Consider the following 17,750-nt stretch of genomic DNA (forward strand, 5'->3'; position numbering starts at 1 on the left):
TAAAAAGGGGTTTTTTTGGGATTCTCGCTTTATTCGGCGGTCGGTCAAAATGGTTGTTTTCCTCTTACGACCGCGATTTTCTTGTTATTCTTCGTGTTTCAGAGCATTTATTATTAACGTTTTCGATCTTCCTAGTTTTTGAGAAATTTGACGCAGGGAATTGTCCTCATCTCTAAGTGTTTGTATTCTAATTCTTTCAGTTAAAGAACAGTGGTTTTTACGCCCCATCTGTTTGTACATTAATTATTAAAATGCATCAAAATGCTTCGAAATAATTAATTAGACTTACCTTTCAATTGCTATTCTAATTAATGAGGAATTATGAAAGTTATTAAAAAAATAACGAGCTTTTAATACACTGGTCCTATTATTATGACCACCTTAGTTTTGACTGTCTGAACGAAACAGGGGAAGTACAATTCTAGTATAAGGTAATTTCCCTGGTTTCTATTGACACACATAATTACCAACCTTGTAGAAATTTAGAACCCTATTTCGAACGAGATAGAATAACTTTCAATAAACTTTTCTCCATATTCAAAATTGAACCAGTAGTGGTCCTATTTCTATGGCCACCACTGTATATTAAAATCTTACATTAAATGATTACCGAGTCATATAAGACGGGAGATTAAACGCCCCACGTATAAAAATTAAATTCATTCATTTCGTGGTAGCTAATAGAAGACTTTTTAGGCACTTTGGCATTAATGTAGGCGAAAATTGATACTTCTACAAGAATCCATCATTCATACCGCAATGTGCACCCCTATAATATAAACTCCAATGCCTGCTAGGGGTCGTACCTACTATACGTGTGTATTATACGTGATTGTTGATTTTCTTATGTATACCTGCTTGCAAAACCCTTGTAAGCATGTTTATTTCTGCAAGAGAGCTAAATGAAAAGAAAATATACTTATTTACCAGCTTCCTATTTTCGGCTTCGAATCCACTTTACAAACCAATCGCCCAGTCATTTAGTCCCGCCTAAATGGAAGTGTCCGTCCGCCTCCGCTGGATTCTCAAGAAAGTTTTATATATCGTCGTTCCATCTGTCCGAGACCCGACAAACCGAGTCAATAACACAAGCTAATAATTATCGTTGTTTTGCAAGAAAATGCCCAATCGGTCTGGATTACGCCAAAACTATGATTTTCAGGCTATCAAACTGGTGAGCGCGTCCAAAATAGTAACAGGCGTATCGTCCGGCAATTGTTTTCCGTTCAGTCATTTGTTTTTCATTTGGCCGGACGCGATTCGACGACCCGACGTGCGTTCCTGTTGACAAGTGCCGTTTGACAGCTGCAATCGGGACACCATGTTTTTGATCTTACCGCTTGGATTTAACCTCACATTTCCATTCAGATGTAAGTCCCTAAATGTCAAATAAATAAGTTCCTGGGAAATGGGGTTATTTATAGAAAAAAAAATCAATTATTCTAAAAAACTAATATCGCTTTAAGTCGTTAATTACAGAGTGATCTTGCTATAGAACGCGATTTTACACTATTTAAGTATCCAATAGCATAGTAATGATTAGAAGGAAATTGAGGTGAATTTTCGACATTCAGTAAGGTCTACGCCCTGTATATGTTGAACCGTTGCTGCAAATGACTAATAATTATAGTATATTCTTGAGAATTCTGCTCGACACTGATGAAAGGTATTCTCATGCCCATCAAAGGAATTCAAAAAGGTGTTATGTTTGCCACATTCGATACCTGATAGCAAATCAGACCACGGATTCAGCGTACCGAGAAAATTTTACCGTAAAAAGCCTCTTCAGACTTTTTAAATTGCGAATAGGAGAGTTGTGCAAGAAAGCACCTATAGCAAGCATCTGTTTTCGTTTTCCATCTTCTATTTCAACTTCAATGTTAGTTTCGGAAATCTAATATTGGCCTGATTTACTGAACTCATTTTAAAATGTATTTAAATATCAAAGTATTTTTTCTAAATATTTTTTATAGGATGCTGCGACCAAAACTGTGTTCAAGTATTTTCGGTATTTTAAATGGCCATAAGCACATCTGTTATGGTGTATACAGGGTACCTGTTACTGGAGGTCAGCCATGAGAAACTAGGGGACCATAAAAGATACGAGGTCGGTTAAATTGAGCTGAAGTGACACAATTTAGAGTTAAAGACTATGCCGCGTCGAAATTTGAAAAATTTTGATGGCTTTTGGAAGTATTAGAAAAAAGCTGAAATTTTGGGAAAATATTTTTATTTTCTGCTCGATTTTTTTGGCGAACTAATTCTGCAGTGTCATTTATTTAAGATGGAACTATCCTTGCAGCTTTTGCAGTTATAATTTAGTTTTAAAGAACCAAAGCTCAAAAGATAGAGAATAGAAAGCTCTATTTATACTAAAAAAATTGTTTTCTAACTTATCCGATTGAGGCCTCCTATAACTTGTTTTTTATATGTGAAAAATCTGAAAAAAAGGATTAGAATGTTTTTTGGAAAAAATAAGCACACCACCGAAACCAGAATTTTTTAAGGTGGGTACGTACCAAATTTCATTTAAAACGGTTGTTGTTAACCATTTCAGAGACGTTTATTTTATGGTTACAAACAACATTATTTTATCAATGTAGCCATAAAAACAAGTAAAAAATCAAATAAATAAATGAATAAACTAAATCTTGGAAACTTCCACAAGCCCACCCGTTAGTTCACTGTATTTATGGCATTTTTTAAAATATTCTTATTTAAAATATTTTTCAATTGTTGTGTAGTTATTTCCTCACCAGTTTTACGTATCTGGGTTCGAAAATCTTCGATGTCATGAGGACGCGATTTATAAACTTTATTTTTGACCGTGTCCCACAGAAAAGAAATCGTAAGATCGGGAGAATTAGGAGGCCATTCGATTAATGAACTATTGCGGGCTATTCACTTATTTTCGAAATACAAATTTAAATGTTGTTTCGCCCAAGTGGAATTATGAACAGGGCTTAATTGAAAATAAAAGTTTCTCAAATAAGGGAGTGGTAAATCCTCCAATGCGTTAGTCACTTCTTGCTGTTTTTAAAAAATTAATTTTATTAATTAACGTTTGTCATTCAATTTAATTTGTTTGAATTTGTTGTTATCGATATCTTGGTAAAATAATATTTTTTACGCTTATAACTTTTTTGAAATGGCCAATTGTTATTTTTTTAATGAAATTTGATATGTATTAGTTTTAAAGAATGTTGAATTAAGTGGGGCGCTTATTTTTTCTAAAAAAATTCCAATCGTTTTGTCAGATTTTGACAGAAAACGCGTATAAAAATAGGCCTTGGTCGGGTGAGTTATCACACAATGTTTACAGCATAAATAGAGATGTTCATTCACTATTTTTTATGCCTCGATATTTTGAAATCGAGTTATAAATGCAAAAGTTAAAGGAGTGTTTTCATCATAAATGGTTCCACTATATATGATCGACACTTTATCATTTTAAATTTTCTTCTTGTACAACGAAACGATGCAATATTTTAAACCCGAAGTTTCGATTTTCAAAACCATCATCAACTGGGATTTTTGTTAAGGCCGCCATTTTTTATTTTCGCATGGTAGTATTCAGTATTTGTTCCGATTATGATAACATATTATGTGTTGAGGTTCAATTTTTCGGATTTGTGCAAGTATAAACATTTCTGCTTTCCTAAGGGAAGTCTTGGAAATAACATCTATCCATGCGAGCAGAAAAAAATTAACATATCTCACCAGGCAATGTGGAAAGTCTTGAGAAGTCACAAGTACCGTCCATTTACAATTCATATCACTCGAGTCTTCCCATCTCAGAGATACTGAATGTTCAATCGTAATAACAAACAAGTCGATCACAAACACGTTTCGAACTAAATGTTTAGGTTGGTTTGTTTGGCGATACGATCATTGGTCCACACATTTACGAAGAGAATTTGACCTCGGATAGGTATTTGTATTTTTTAAGAACCTGACTGGTAGATTGCATTGATAACAACATTTACTTCAGTCGGTTGAATAACCTTTGATTCCAATAAGATGGTGTTCCACTACATAACGCTAGGAGAGTGGCCGATTGTCTGAAATATTTCCCGGTAGAGTCATTTTAAACAATGAAGACATACGTTGGCCTGCACGTTCACCAGATCTATCCCCATTAGACCATTATTTATGGGAAATTGTGACGTACCTTATTTATAATCTATACCTACCGATATTAATGAGCCGTAAACAAAGATTGTCAAAATTTTAAGGACCGAAATAAAAAGAAGGGACGTCTGAAGTTTAAAGCAAAATTAAAAAAAAAAACAAAAGCTATGCTGAAAAGTGAAGGGTGAAACCTTCGATCATCCCTTATAATTTTCTTTATTTATTTGTTTCGTGTGTTGTTACTCCCAACTCGTTGCAAAAACAGATTTTTTTATATTCTCACCAATCTGCAAGGCTAAATCCAAGCACGAATTAAGCTCTTTTATTTGCACAATTGTTTAACAAACACTTCATTTCACTTCAGAAGTAATACACAAACAATCCGACTTGCAACATTGGGCAACTCAAACAATTATGAAGGAGGACGATACAGTTGACCGCTTGGTTAAGCGGCTTTATGTTCTTCCTCATCGCTGGGGCCCCACTTGCTTATGGTGCCACGCGTCCTTACGTAAGATGATGTATCAGATATGATAATAAAATAAGACGTTCTGATGACTACATGGCTCATGCGATGTATCATCGCGATAAAAAATTCAAAAAGTGAAAATTCAAAATGACTCCCGCTGGTAAAAAGCGAAGTTGATGGTAGTTGTCGAAAATCGAAACGTCGGATTTTGAATATTATATCGCCACACTGTAGAGGAAGAAAAGGTGGAATAACGAAGTGAGTTACTTTGTCAGATGAGCTGAGGAAAAAACAAAAATGTTTTGTTAAAATTTAAGCTTTTTTCGAATTTCTAAGGAAATCATCGGAATTTTTCAAATATTGAAACTTCATTCTTTTGCACTCTAAATTGCTCAATTTTGCCCCAATTCAACGTACTTTGTATCTTTTATGGTTAGAGAGATCCACATGGTTGAGCTCCAGAAACGGACACCCACGTTATTAATAGTATCATCTAATAGATATTGTGATATTTATTCGAGTTAAGATGTTGACTTATCTGTGTTTTATGTTGGGATTTACCTCAGCGGAATTATTTATAAAGGTCGGTTTTATGATTTTTTTTAGCACTTAGAAACCAATTTTCTAGGTCAATAAGGACCTAAAAATAACATCGCTATTACATAAATATTTGAACATTTTCTTTCGCACGGCGATCAGAGAAAGTAGTGTTCCCTACACCAAGCGATATCTGTTTCTATCACCCATTCTATAAGCTGCACAACAAACAAGGTTCCCAAACTTTACGTTGCAATCATCCAATGTTAAAAATACTTCCATCATATGGCAACCACTTGGTTTCAATCAGTGCGATTAGACTTTAACATACGGGCAGCATTTAATGCAGTTTAGTATTTTTAGATAATAATCATCAAGAAAAAACACAATAATGCCCCCCTACCCATGCAGATCAACTCCCAAATGGGTAGATTCAAACTGGAACACAGCAGCGTTTCATGCGGCATTGGAAAACGACCATCCTATAAAACTCACCCACACCACCAATCCTCCTTGAGGGCCAAAATCACCGGGAGAAAACCACCCCCATTCCCTTTGTCACTTCGCAGAAGACGATCCGGGGACGAGACCTTTAGAGTGATGGACCTATTAAGGAGTTTCTATACCTTAACTCAGGTCGGTGCATATTGTGAGGTCTGTTACCTTAAATTCTTGGCTTCGGCATGCTTCTTAATGGTGGAAGTTGTTTTAATTAACTTATATCCAAGGAAAAGTCTAAATATTTACGATAAAAAATCAGTGGGCATTAGCGTCAAAGAAAACGCAAAAATAGAGCAGCCTTCATAGGAAAAAACCGTTTGTTTGTGTTAAGAATATGAAAGTTCCCATCTGCTTCTTTTGAGTTGTAGACCGGGACAGGAGCGATGATTCATGGTATTATTTGTTTTTCCATGATATCTGAAGAAATTAAGGTGATGAGGAATGGGCATCTAAATTTCACGTACATTATTGGTCGGACAAAATACAGTAAGGAGCAAAAGTGTTGACATAGCAGCATTTGTAATACAGAATGACTCATTTTTACAGATTTTAAACTAATGATAGAATCGACAAATAAATATTTAATCGTTTTTTTCATGAAGTAGATTTTCTAACAAAAAATTATTTATATGGAAAAGAACATTTTTTGATTAAATTAAGCATAAAAAAATCTATGGAAGAAAGTATAGATTAATAATTTAACAAAAAATAATCATAATTAGTGTTTTGTTGGAAAACTTTTTTTAATAATTTTCATTAGTCGTTTTGACATTGAATAATTTCTGAGTAAAACCTGCATCAATATTGTTCCATTCTTTCTGCAAAATTTATTTAGATTCCAATTTATTCGAAATTGATGTTTTCTTAAACTTTTTACCAGTTCACTTGAAAGCTTTTCAATAGGATTAAAGTCTGGCAATTTGGGAGTAATTTTTTTTTAGTAAAATTTTATTTATTAAAAATATTAGGAAAATAAATTGAAATTTATTTTGTTAAGACAAGTCTTACTTTTGGCTACTATAGGTTTATACCCAGCACGTTGAAGGTTTCTGCATATTGATTTAGAGTTAATATTTTTATGACCTTTTTTCTCCTAATGCAACAGTAATTTTTGAGGCAATTCTTTAAAGCTTGAGTTGTATTTTTTTCACTGTTCTCCTTTCTTCTCAAGCAGGCAGTTTTCTTGGTTGCCCAAATCGAAGTTTATGTAGAAAGCTATAGACATTTTCAAATTCCATTTAGTACACTTTGTGCTTTAAAACGGCTTTTCTTTATTATATTGGCAATAACCGAATAGGATTTACCCTTTTTTATATTTATAATTATTTTTCGCTTAGAAATAATGGTTTTTCGACCTTGTGCCCCTGTGATATAAAAATAAACTGACTAATATGCATTGTAAATGTTTAATGTTTGTGCCCTCTAAATGGTTATAAAAACATTTTTTTTTAATTTTATTTTTTCTCGACGATAAATACTCCAGAAAATATTATTCTTATGTGTGCCAATACTTTCGTTCATAGATTGTCTGTGTTTCATTTCATCTTTTGTAAATTACGTTTCTTTTCATATATATGGTGTTTTCACCTGAGTGCCCACTAGAACTATTTAGAAAACCACCAAAGGTAGAAAATCACGATTCGGTATACAGCTGTTTGGGTCCAATATTTTTGGATGTAATAATTGATTGCTTGAAAATACTTTTAAAACAGCAGCAGCTCCGGAAATATCGAAAATTTATTAAACATTTTGTTATTTTTAATGGAACGACGATTATTTTTATTTTCTTTTATAATTCTATGTTGAGTTTCAGATCAACTTTATATGACACACTGATAACCTAAAATATCAACTTTCGGAGATAAAATTTTTTTTATGTCAAAATTAACAAAAATCTTCTTTGTAATAAAATTTGTTATAGTGAAACTAACAAAAGTAGAACAACAAAATTTTGCCAACAAAAAGTTAACACCTGACGCAATTATCTTCTCAGGTTAAATGTTAATAATTATTTATAGGGTGGTCTGCAAAATAAATTGAACTAGGCAAACTCAAAAATGCCAAAAAGTCATTTCCTTCAAACGGGACGTCCCGTGTTTTATTATGTGGTTTAAAAGGCCATTTCATTTTGCAGAAAGTCGTGTAAGAAGTTCTTATTCTTACATAAGAATTTTCTCGAGTTGTTTGAATTTTCGAATTTAAAAAACAAAAAATATATAGTCAAGACATATTTGCTTGGTGCTGTAATGTCCTTAACTACATGTCAACGAAATATTTTAATAAATGTTCAAAATGTCCGCCATTTGCTTCTAAACATTATTTTCTAGAAAGTACATCTGGTCAAAACTTAAATAACTCAAAATTTGTTTTATGTAAGAATAAAAAAAAATGATGCTTGAATGGAGAATTTAATGGCATTTTAACCCATGTATTAAAATATGGGGTGTCCCATTTGAAAAAAAATGAGTTTTCAAAGTTTTTGTATTGGCCTGGTTTAGTTTATTTTGCATACCGTCCTGTAGATGACTATCAGAAAATTAAATTAAGAAGAATTAAGGGCGGGGTTTTGATTTTTTAATTGCAACATTTTACTGTTTTATCTTGGTTAGTTCAGGTATATTTTTTTTAACAGATTTTTACTAATATTGCCCCAAAACAATTTTTTTTCCTGAAAGGTAACATTTTAGTTTAGCAATATGTTACATAAAGTTGATTGCAAATTCAATATGGAGTCATAAAGAAACATATCCGATACTCCCAGAAGTGCCATCATTTCGAAAATATCTTCAATCAATAAATCTTTGGCTCAAAGGGCTCTTACCAAATTGTGATTTTCTAGCTTTCATGGATCTTTAAATACATCTAATAGGCATTCAGCTAAAAGTACTCTATATGTTAATATATGTATGTTTTTGTCAGGAAGTTTACTTTATGATTAGCAGTACTAAATATTTCATTTTAGTTTTTGTCATTATGTTTAAACCTGTTAAAATAAGTAATTTAACTTTAGAAATCGTGGTGTGCCAATACTTTTATCCCTCGCTTTAGACTTTACTAATGGTTGCTGACCTTCGCAGATGGTGGCATCTTCAGAAGCGAAGTTGTTTTCTCATTATTTTCAATTGATTATTAATAATTAGCAATAATGTAATTACGGTAAATTTCGTCCAGAGCACATCTAGCACCATTATTTATTTAAGCAAATTTCATAACACATTAAAGTTTAACGTACGTTCTTGGCCAGTAGTTTAAGCAATCTTGTAGTAAACGGTAATTATAAATATAATTATGCTTTAGAATAGCCGTCGATAAATCAGCCTCATGTTTATTTATATTTTCTAGCTAAAATGAAGAATTGAAACGTAAATTTCCATGATTACCGTTTATTTATTTTGCGTTCTACAAAGGCCTCATAGACCTGATGCCAAGAAATTGAGGGGTTTAGGTCAAGCCTTTCGGTCAGCGAGATTAATTGGTAGAAGTTAATGTTGAGAAGGATTTTAAATATGATCATGAAATATAAAAGTTAGTTTTGCAGACTAATGCCCTTACAACAGACTCCATCATCTTTCGATTGCATACCAAAGCAACTGTTGTGGTTCTCATGACCTTCACTGTCTTGGTAACCACCAGGCAGTACGTTGGGAACCCTATTGACTGCATTCATACAAGGTAAGTCGAACTAAAGTGTGGTTCCAATATAGGTTTTGAAATTATAGCTAGAATTAGGTATTAAACAAAAAATCACGTAACTGTGTGTAAGATAATATAGTCTCATGCTGGCGAAATCATTAATCATTAACAGCTTTCTCATAAATTAAACTACACAAATTTGGCACACGATTGACTTCAGCACGCAGTGGGAGTTCACTACAGGGGTTCCCAAAATGTTATGTGAAAACCGTAATCCTCGATGATGACTTATTTCGGATGAACCGCTCGAGTAAATTCTTCGAATTTTGGCGCATTTTTCATAATCGACAATGCCATTTTCAGAACTTCTTCAGGGCTCCTAGGTCTCTAGCAACTACTTCCATCAAATCGCCACCAACTCATCTTACTTGATTCACCATGTAGATCGTTATGAGTGATGAATTCTTAAAATCAACGACATTTTTTTAACACATTTTCGGGCTTCAGATCTGGATATTGATTCATGTTCATAGCCAGGATCCCGGAATTTCGGGCCTTTTAATGTCTCTTCTTTGAGCCAGAAGGTCTTCTTTGTCTTTGTATAATAAGGTAACCAAAGAGTAAATGAGCTATCGTAAAAGTGCGGAAATCAGTCATTCTGCAGATTATCTAGGTGACGTGCAGATTAATTAGGGTGATTTGTTAATGTGCCGAAAATTGTTTCATTTCTCAAATTACCTTGGTAATCTTTTCCCATTACCTACAAAGTACTCTTTAGAGTGAAAATAGGATTTTTGCTGGAAAAACGAGAATATTTTTGCGTGCTTCAATTAACATAATATTATTTCTTTATTTTCTGATATCTAAAGTCTAATCTAAAGAAACTTTGCGTTTCCTCCTTCTGGACTCCTCTTTTCTGGTATTTTTCCAGAACTCCTCACCTTGCAATAAAACTGGTGTCCAGTCCAGTTTATTCCCTCTGTAATCTCTCTCTGCATTTTCTCTCTCCCCTCTTTTTCCCTTCTCTTCATTATGTTACTCAGTATTCCTGTTACCGCATTCTACTCCTCCTCACTCTTGACCATATCCCCCCTCTCTCTACCATCCCCATATTCCCCGCTGTAAACTTCACTCTTTTTAAGCTAATCTCAACTAAACTAAACACATTTTTGAGCTTTAACGATAGGCTAATGCCCATACTTTACCTAGTTAAAATGCGAAAAACTCTTGATTCCGCACATTAATGGCTTTCGAGCTTTGGCGGTAACAGACACACCGTGGGAATTCTAGATCAATAGCGTTAACGTTAGCGTTAGAGCGGTTTAGTCGTTGCGCGAGGGCTGTATCAGTAAGGTAATTTGGATGAATCTCGCGATTGTGTTTGTGGTTGTTATTAGTAAAATCTTCATGACGTAAGGGGGGGGGAGATATGTAACTAGACGTCACTGAAGGGAGATATGGTTGCGAAGTGGGGCAAAATTCCATGGTTGCAGATTGAAGAATTTCGGCTTTTGTGAACTATTCTCTTCACTTTGATATTTCTCTCAAGAATTAATTATGAACAAATTTCTTCAGTTCAAATCTCCAAAATAATAATAATGATGATAATAATACACAACAAACCAGCCACCCTAACGCAACCGAAAACGTAAACCGTAATGTTAAAGCTAACGTTAACACAATTGATCTAGAAGTTCCATAGTGTATCTTTTTCAAGAGCATGGTCATTCTGTAAGGGTACTTTTAGCATTAAATGCGTCAGATATTTCATTATGTTAAGCAGCGGATCAAAACATTATCAAAAATCACTTTTTTCTCTACTTATTTTTTATATCTACATCCACTAGTGACATCTAGCCACAACTTCCCACACCGTTATTAATTTGGAACTTAGACGTATCGGTTTCTTTTATGTGAATACAGTTCGTTCCCGAAACTGTGCCAAAGACCTATTTTTAATATAGCTTCTGACTGCAACGCGGTTTTACTAGTATCAGGAGCATTGAACTGTCCTTTCCGTTTAGGCCTGGGTCTTCACATTCATGATAATTTTGCCAGCAAGGCAATTTCCATGGAAATGGGAAAATTGACCCAAAGTTCTGCTCTGATCTCGTCATTGATATGGATATTACTCTGCCGGCAAAATTATCAGGAGTTTAAGAAATCGGGCCTTAGTGGATTTTTAATAAACAGTAACAAAAATCTTCTAAAAATAGGACGATTTAGCCACTTGTTCTCGATAGACTACGTCACGTTCTCATTGCTTTTTTGTCGCCCCTGTAGTGGGCGACCCAAAGAGTTTGCCTTCAATGACATTAAAGGTACTCCTCTTCGACTATTTTTCTGTTGAAAAATTCCATGTGGCATCTGTTAGAAAAAATAAAGACGATGATGGTGGTCGGAAAATGAAACATCGGATGGCAAATCTCAAAGAGTCATCGTGTAGCTGAACAAAAGTGGAAATGAAAATGTGCTTGTGGTTCTGGTCTTTTTCGCCGAGTAACGCTAAAAATTTTATTAAATTTCCAATTTTTAGTTTTCGTCAGTCTTCGGAAGTGCTTAGAAAATTCAAATTTTGAAAACGGAACTTGGTCAAGAACTAAATTGCGCAGTTTTGCCCCCATTTAAACTTCTTCATACCTCGTCTAGTTTGCGAGAGTCTAATGGTAACGGTCGAATTTGAAATGCCCTGTATACAGGATATTTTCATCGGGAAAATTTAACAGACAGTAGAACTTGGAAAAATAATGAGAAAAGTTAATTTGAACTTGTATATTTTAAAGCTTCCTTTTTGAAATACTGGATGTTAAAATTTCAGATTAAAAAAAAATCTCTCTCAGCTCCCTGTGTTTTTCAAATATCAACTTGAATTTTTGCAAATACACCACTATTGAGAATTTACGCTATTTGCTTTAATAAGTCACTGTGAAAATCTGTTTCGATCTACATGAAATTGCTTAAATGCCTCTTTAAAATAGTTAATTAGTTGTAAGGACTTGCCGGACAATTAAAAATAATGTAAAATTGGTGTGCTTTTGCAGGCAACTTTGCAAATGGCGGGAAAATGGTAACAAATGCGAAAAAATCTACGAGGCAAAAAAGTTTCTAAATCGAACAAGAAATTCGAAACATAGGCCACCGAAGATCAGCAGTGCCCCACAAAAAAGTTTTGGATAGTAAAATGAGACTTGACCCCCGATAGAGTAGCATCCTGTAGATTTCCACTGCGACTTGCAAATTCAAATCGCGTATGTTGGATTTCTGGTAAAAATCAAACTTGTCCAAAATTCAATAGTTTCATGTCCTCTAATATTTTACTTCTTTGAAGAGTCTAGTTTATTAAATTTATGACTCTACCTGCATTGTCCAGAAAGAAGTGTAAAAAGAAACACATGGCCGTGGTGATAAATCAGAGGGTGCCTAAAGTAGAGGTCCCTAATTGTAAAAGAATGGAAACTTAAAAATCCTTTGGATAGTTAGTTCTTGAGGAACTTTGATAGCGACAACACGGGCGTGCCTTCTGACTGCAATAAATAAAAGCAGCATAGAAGTATCTTGTGTGTGATTATTTTCTAAACCCCATATCCAATAGCGTAGATATTAAATAGCAGTGTACCTGCAAAAATTCAAGTTGATATCTGAAAACTATGGGCCGCTGAGGATTTTTTTTTTAAACTGAACTTCGACACCCTGTATTTCGCTAATGAAGCTCTAAAACGTTCAAGTTCATATGAACTTTTCTCATTTTTTGTCCGAGTTCTATCGCCTGTTAAATTTTCCCGGTGAAAATCTGAAACACCTTGTATAGGTCTTTGCCTATGAAAGAGCTGTGAAGATTATATCTTTAGCAAAGTTTACGACTGTTTAAATTTGGATGTTCACTTTCAATACCATAAACCTTTTTCCTTGTGTGTATTTACATCCAGTGTTAACAATGAGTATCGCGATACACCGTTGTAAAATTCATCGTATGTTACGGAATCGTAGCTACCGTGTTCAGCGCTAATCAAGTCATGAACTAAAAATTTCTCAAGCATGTGATGAGCGTCTCAGATTTCATGGAAAGCTACCTCTCGTCTAAATTTTTTCAAGCTGTGACGTGCCCCCATGATACGTTTCAGTCCCCATAAAATCTCAAGGTATTTGCTGACCTATTTCGACAGAGAAACGTAAAAAAGTTCAAATTGTGGCAATCAAAACGATTAATTGCTCACTAATCTTTATTGGTCATAATTCAATTCATTTTCCTTCATTTCGGGCTCCTCTTCCCCAAATAGAATTATTATTACAGAGAACAGTTACAGTTTTATAATTGGAATGATTTATTGCCCGTTTAAGGTATCAATTTTTTTTTTAACTGTTTGATTTGTAGGACCTTAAGTGATTTTTGAATATGTTGCCGTCTTCGAGGAGTAACAGAATTTTGAAAAATCATTATTTGCATTCTGTTTGAAAGTATTTACTTGAGGTGTTAAGAGCTGTAATAATATATTCTCGTTTACGTTTTCTTTGTTCTTGGAGCGAAAATGTTTTAAATTTCAATGAGACGCGGAAGTGGCCTCTTCTCATTGAAGTTTTAATGTCGCGTTCTTGTTTTTTTAATTTAAATTGGCGCAAAATGGAAAAAAAATCGCTCTCCGGAAGCTTCAGAAGAATTTTAACATTACAAAAAAATATTGTTAAGTTAATTCACGTTAATTTAAGTTAAGTTAACTTAAGATAAAATTATCTACTTTGCGGGAAGTAAAAAAATTTGGTGGTATGACCAGTAATATTTCCGTTTTTAGTAAATTTTATTTAATTCCCACATGCGCAACAGGCAAAACGCCTTGTTTGCTGAATAATATTGTCATGCATTGCAAAATTAGGTGGAACATGTATTAACGTCAAGTCTTTGAAATCTACCACGAAACTGTATATTCGTGCCTGTCTTAACGACATTGCTAGGAAGGGTAAACATGCCAATTTCCATTATCTTACAATTACTTAGTACGTATAATTGTGCACAGTGCGGCTCTAAATTGCTCCCATGTCATCATTTTGACAAATTATTACTATTTTACAATTGAAAGGCAGCATTAAATAGGACAAAAATACAATATTTTGATTTCTGTTTATTGCGCTAAATGCTGTTTATACCGGCAGTGGAGTAAAAAGGCCAATTTTTTTTTAATTGCAGCATGAATCGAGTGATACTTCAGGTTAAAGGTATTTCAAAGCTCTATTTAATGATACACTCACTTTCACATGAAATGCACCACCCAGTAATACTAATAATTAAGTCTTGTAACTTGGGCAAAACAATGCTTCATAATGGAGTATCAAATGATCAGACTTTCAGTAAAAAAGAAAGAATGCTAGTGGGTTTTTTGTCATTGACCTTTTAGATTTTTTATTCAATTGTGAATAAATAAAATAATATATATAATCTACTGGTCTTTCTGCCCTTGTTACATAGCCAAGTGCCTAAGTCTACACAAAGAGTGGTCAAAACGGTATACATTTGGAGATGTAAAAAAAAAAAATATATTATTGTATATCTTCACTCAGTTCTTCGTGCAACGTATTAGAAGGGGAGAGAAAGTGGGAATGTCGTGTTTGTCGTCTGAGGCAAAGTGGGTTAAGTATTGTCCAGTTGTGTCGGTTGTTTTTCCATTTTGTCTGTATTTGTGATAGTCTGTCCGTTATTTTTGTCATGTTCGTACGCTCGTATAGTAATTGTGTGGAGGGGTTGTGCAGAGGATTATCAGGATGTCTTATTTTAGTGATGAGTCTCAGAGCGATTTGTTCTGTTGTCTGTTAAAATAATATTTACATGGAAATATCAGTTTATTTTATTGTTGAGCTGTGAACAAGACATCTTAAAATGCACCCAGTGAGACAGCGTCGAAATTTTTCCCACGTTTCGGATTTTGATAGAGGGTGAATTGTCGGCACGAAGGAGGGTGAACTTTCTTTTCGTGAGATTGCCCGAAGAATGAATCGGAACCACATCACGATTGCGATAATATGGTCTTCATGGTGTGAAGAAAGAGTTCAGCAGCATCGTCCAGCTGGACGTCTTCCCCGTAACAGCAATGCACGTGAAGATCGACTTCTTAGATGGATGGCCATTGGTGATCGATTTCAAACAAACAGGCTGTTGCAGTAGATTGGATGGGAACTCTAAATCGTCGGGTGTCGATGGCGACAGTTTACAAAAGAATTTCGTCTTTTGGCCTGTGTCTCGGGGGGAATTATGTAATTCCCCTGGACAACGTAGTAGTTAGTGGGTTCCGCTTCCGCGGCTAGTTCTAAACCTTTTGTTTCCGAAGGATCACTCTCGTTTTTGTCAGACCGAAAGAATCTGAGTTGAATTGAATTGCTTGATTGACTTTTTGAATTTGTATATTAACAAAGTTCTTAGCTTAAAGGTGTTGACAAGTAATTGGTGTCTGATGATTTCAAGGGCAACTTTAGACTTTTTACGAATTGTTAATCTCTGATGAGGTCTACTGTGAACTGACTAAAAAAGTGGGTGGAAGCCTCAACAGTCAGTTCCCACTACCCTTCCCTTGTCAAACGGAAACGACCCTTTATTGAATTACTGGAATTGGACGTCCTCCGCGGTACCAGGGATTGGTCCCTTGTTTGCTTCTAGTCGGTTTTTTTTTAAATCACCAGGGTTTACAACCTTTTCTACGACTATGGATAATTGCAACCAACATCACAGATGTACTGCAATGGGATTCTTGGAAAAAACTTTACAGTGCAAATCCCTTTTCTATCGGCAATAAACTACTTCAAGGGACACCATTATGGGAAAGTTTCCAGGGTTATGATACCCTTTCGTTATAGTTTATTGCCGACATTTGGCATTCCCGAAAAAGTCTGATTGTTTTCAGATAGGCCTGCATTCATACCGCCCAAATCCACGACTGCCGCTAACCGCCCAACACCAAGCTTTCAGATTGGCCTGGTGTCAAGAACGAGTTGATTGGAGTCATGAGTGGAACAATATCGTTTTCAGTGACGAGTCGCGATTTTGTTTATGGATCAATGATGGTCGTAGAAGAGTCAGACAATACCGAGGTGAAAGAAGAAATGTCCAATTTTGTGAAAGGCGCCACACAGCTTTAACACCTTGTGTTATGGTCTGGAGTGCGATATGTGTTGGTCGAAGATCTTCTCTTGTGTACATTCCAAGCACTCTAAACTCACGTCGCTACATTAACAATGTTCTGAGGCCAGTATTAGTACCATTCATGCAAACTTTACCAAATGGCATTTTCCAACAGGATAATGCAAGATCACATAGTGCGAACATTACTGGACAATACCTGAAAGAAGCACAATTGGAAATACTGCTTTGGCCTGCACGGTCACCGGACCTATCGCCCATCGAACATCTTTGGGACAAGATGAGTCGCCGTCTTCGAAATTTACCGAGGCCTCCAAACAATGTGGATGACCTACGACATCATCTTGAGGTAGCATGGAATCAAATACCTCAGGAGGATATTGATCATTTGTTGCAAAGCATGCCGCGAAGAGTACGTGCTTGCATTGCCGTACGAGGCGATGTCACTCATTATTAATTTTTTAATTAATAAATGTGATATCTTTTTACTGAAAGTCTGATCATTTGATACTCCATTATGAAGCATTATTTTGCCAAAGTTACAAGACTTAATTATTAGTATTACTGGGTGGTGCATTTCATGTGAAAGTGAGTGTATAATGCGATTTAAAATCTATCGATTCTTTTTAGAGAAAAAGAGCTATAAATTGAGAAAAACAAATGATATACATATATCATTTGAAAGTGAATTCTGAGAAAAATTCATTTAAAAAAGATACAGTATGTCCCTTAAAAAAATCGAGTTAAAGCACTTGAATGGTGAAAACATCGGATATTTTTGTCATACTTTGAATAAAATTTCTCAAAAATTAAAAATATAATTTAATAGAACGATTCTTGGCTTTTAACTGAACAAGTTTTTAAACGAGTCAATTAATAATATGCGAACTTGTTGAGAATTTAAAAAAACTTAATTTTCTTTCGAACGTTACTCTATATTGAATTAGACTAAAAAATTGCTAAAGAGGTTTCATATTTTGCGATAACAACAAATACTTATAGTTACAAACAGAATTAGTATCCGTAAAAAAATATAGGGTGTCCCATTTAAAAAAATGTATTTTTGCCACGGCACGATTTTCTGGACCATCCTGTAACTTCGAAAATATTGAAAAACAAAATGATGAAAAACTCAATGATTTTTCTATTATACTTTTTTTTACATCTTACGGTTTGTGACACAAAGTAGGAGACTATCTTACATGGACCACCCTGTACACAAACAAGAAAAAAAAACTTGTTTATTGATGAAAAAATTTGCTTGTTTAAGATTTTGCGTTAACAAATAGTTTTTGGTTATTTTTATAAATTGTCAGGTAGAGAGTAAAAATGCTAATAATTTGTAAGTTATTCGCGCGT

At 34.5% G+C, this 17,750-nt stretch overlaps 2 protein-coding genes across 6 annotated transcripts in view; one reads left to right on the top strand and one right to left on the bottom strand.

The window, feature by feature from the left end:
• Nucleotides 1-17,750, bottom strand: part of LOC136340127 (putative gustatory receptor 28b) — a 287,924-nt gene that overhangs the window by 7,747 nt on the left and 262,427 nt on the right. The window contains exons 2-5 of one of the 5 annotated variants that reach the window (XR_010732260.1): nt 5,885-6,055; nt 5,801-5,826; nt 5,633-5,743; nt 928-1,378 (exon numbers count right to left, since the gene is read on the bottom strand). The exons of 3 other annotated variants lie outside the window; for them this stretch is intronic. The gene's annotated coding sequence lies outside the window, so the exon portion shown is untranslated. Of the gene's footprint in view, nt 1-927; nt 1,379-5,632; nt 5,744-5,800; nt 5,827-5,884; nt 6,056-17,750 lie in introns of those variants that run through there. One more of the 5 variants, XM_066283935.1, reaches the window with a different exon arrangement.
• Nucleotides 5,492-17,750, top strand: part of shakB (shaking B) — a 56,328-nt gene continuing 44,069 nt past the window's right edge. The window contains exons 1-2 of the mRNA XM_066283920.1: nt 5,492-5,773; nt 9,177-9,310. Of these exons, the coding sequence (XP_066140017.1) occupies nt 5,543-5,773; nt 9,177-9,310 (365 nt within the window). The 5' untranslated portion in view covers nt 5,492-5,542. The remainder of the gene's footprint in view (nt 5,774-9,176; nt 9,311-17,750) is intronic.

Source organism: Euwallacea fornicatus, chromosome 7 (genome assembly GCF_040115645.1).
Source record: "Euwallacea fornicatus isolate EFF26 chromosome 7, ASM4011564v1, whole genome shotgun sequence".
Lineage (NCBI taxonomy): Eukaryota > Metazoa > Arthropoda > Insecta > Coleoptera > Curculionidae > Euwallacea > Euwallacea fornicatus.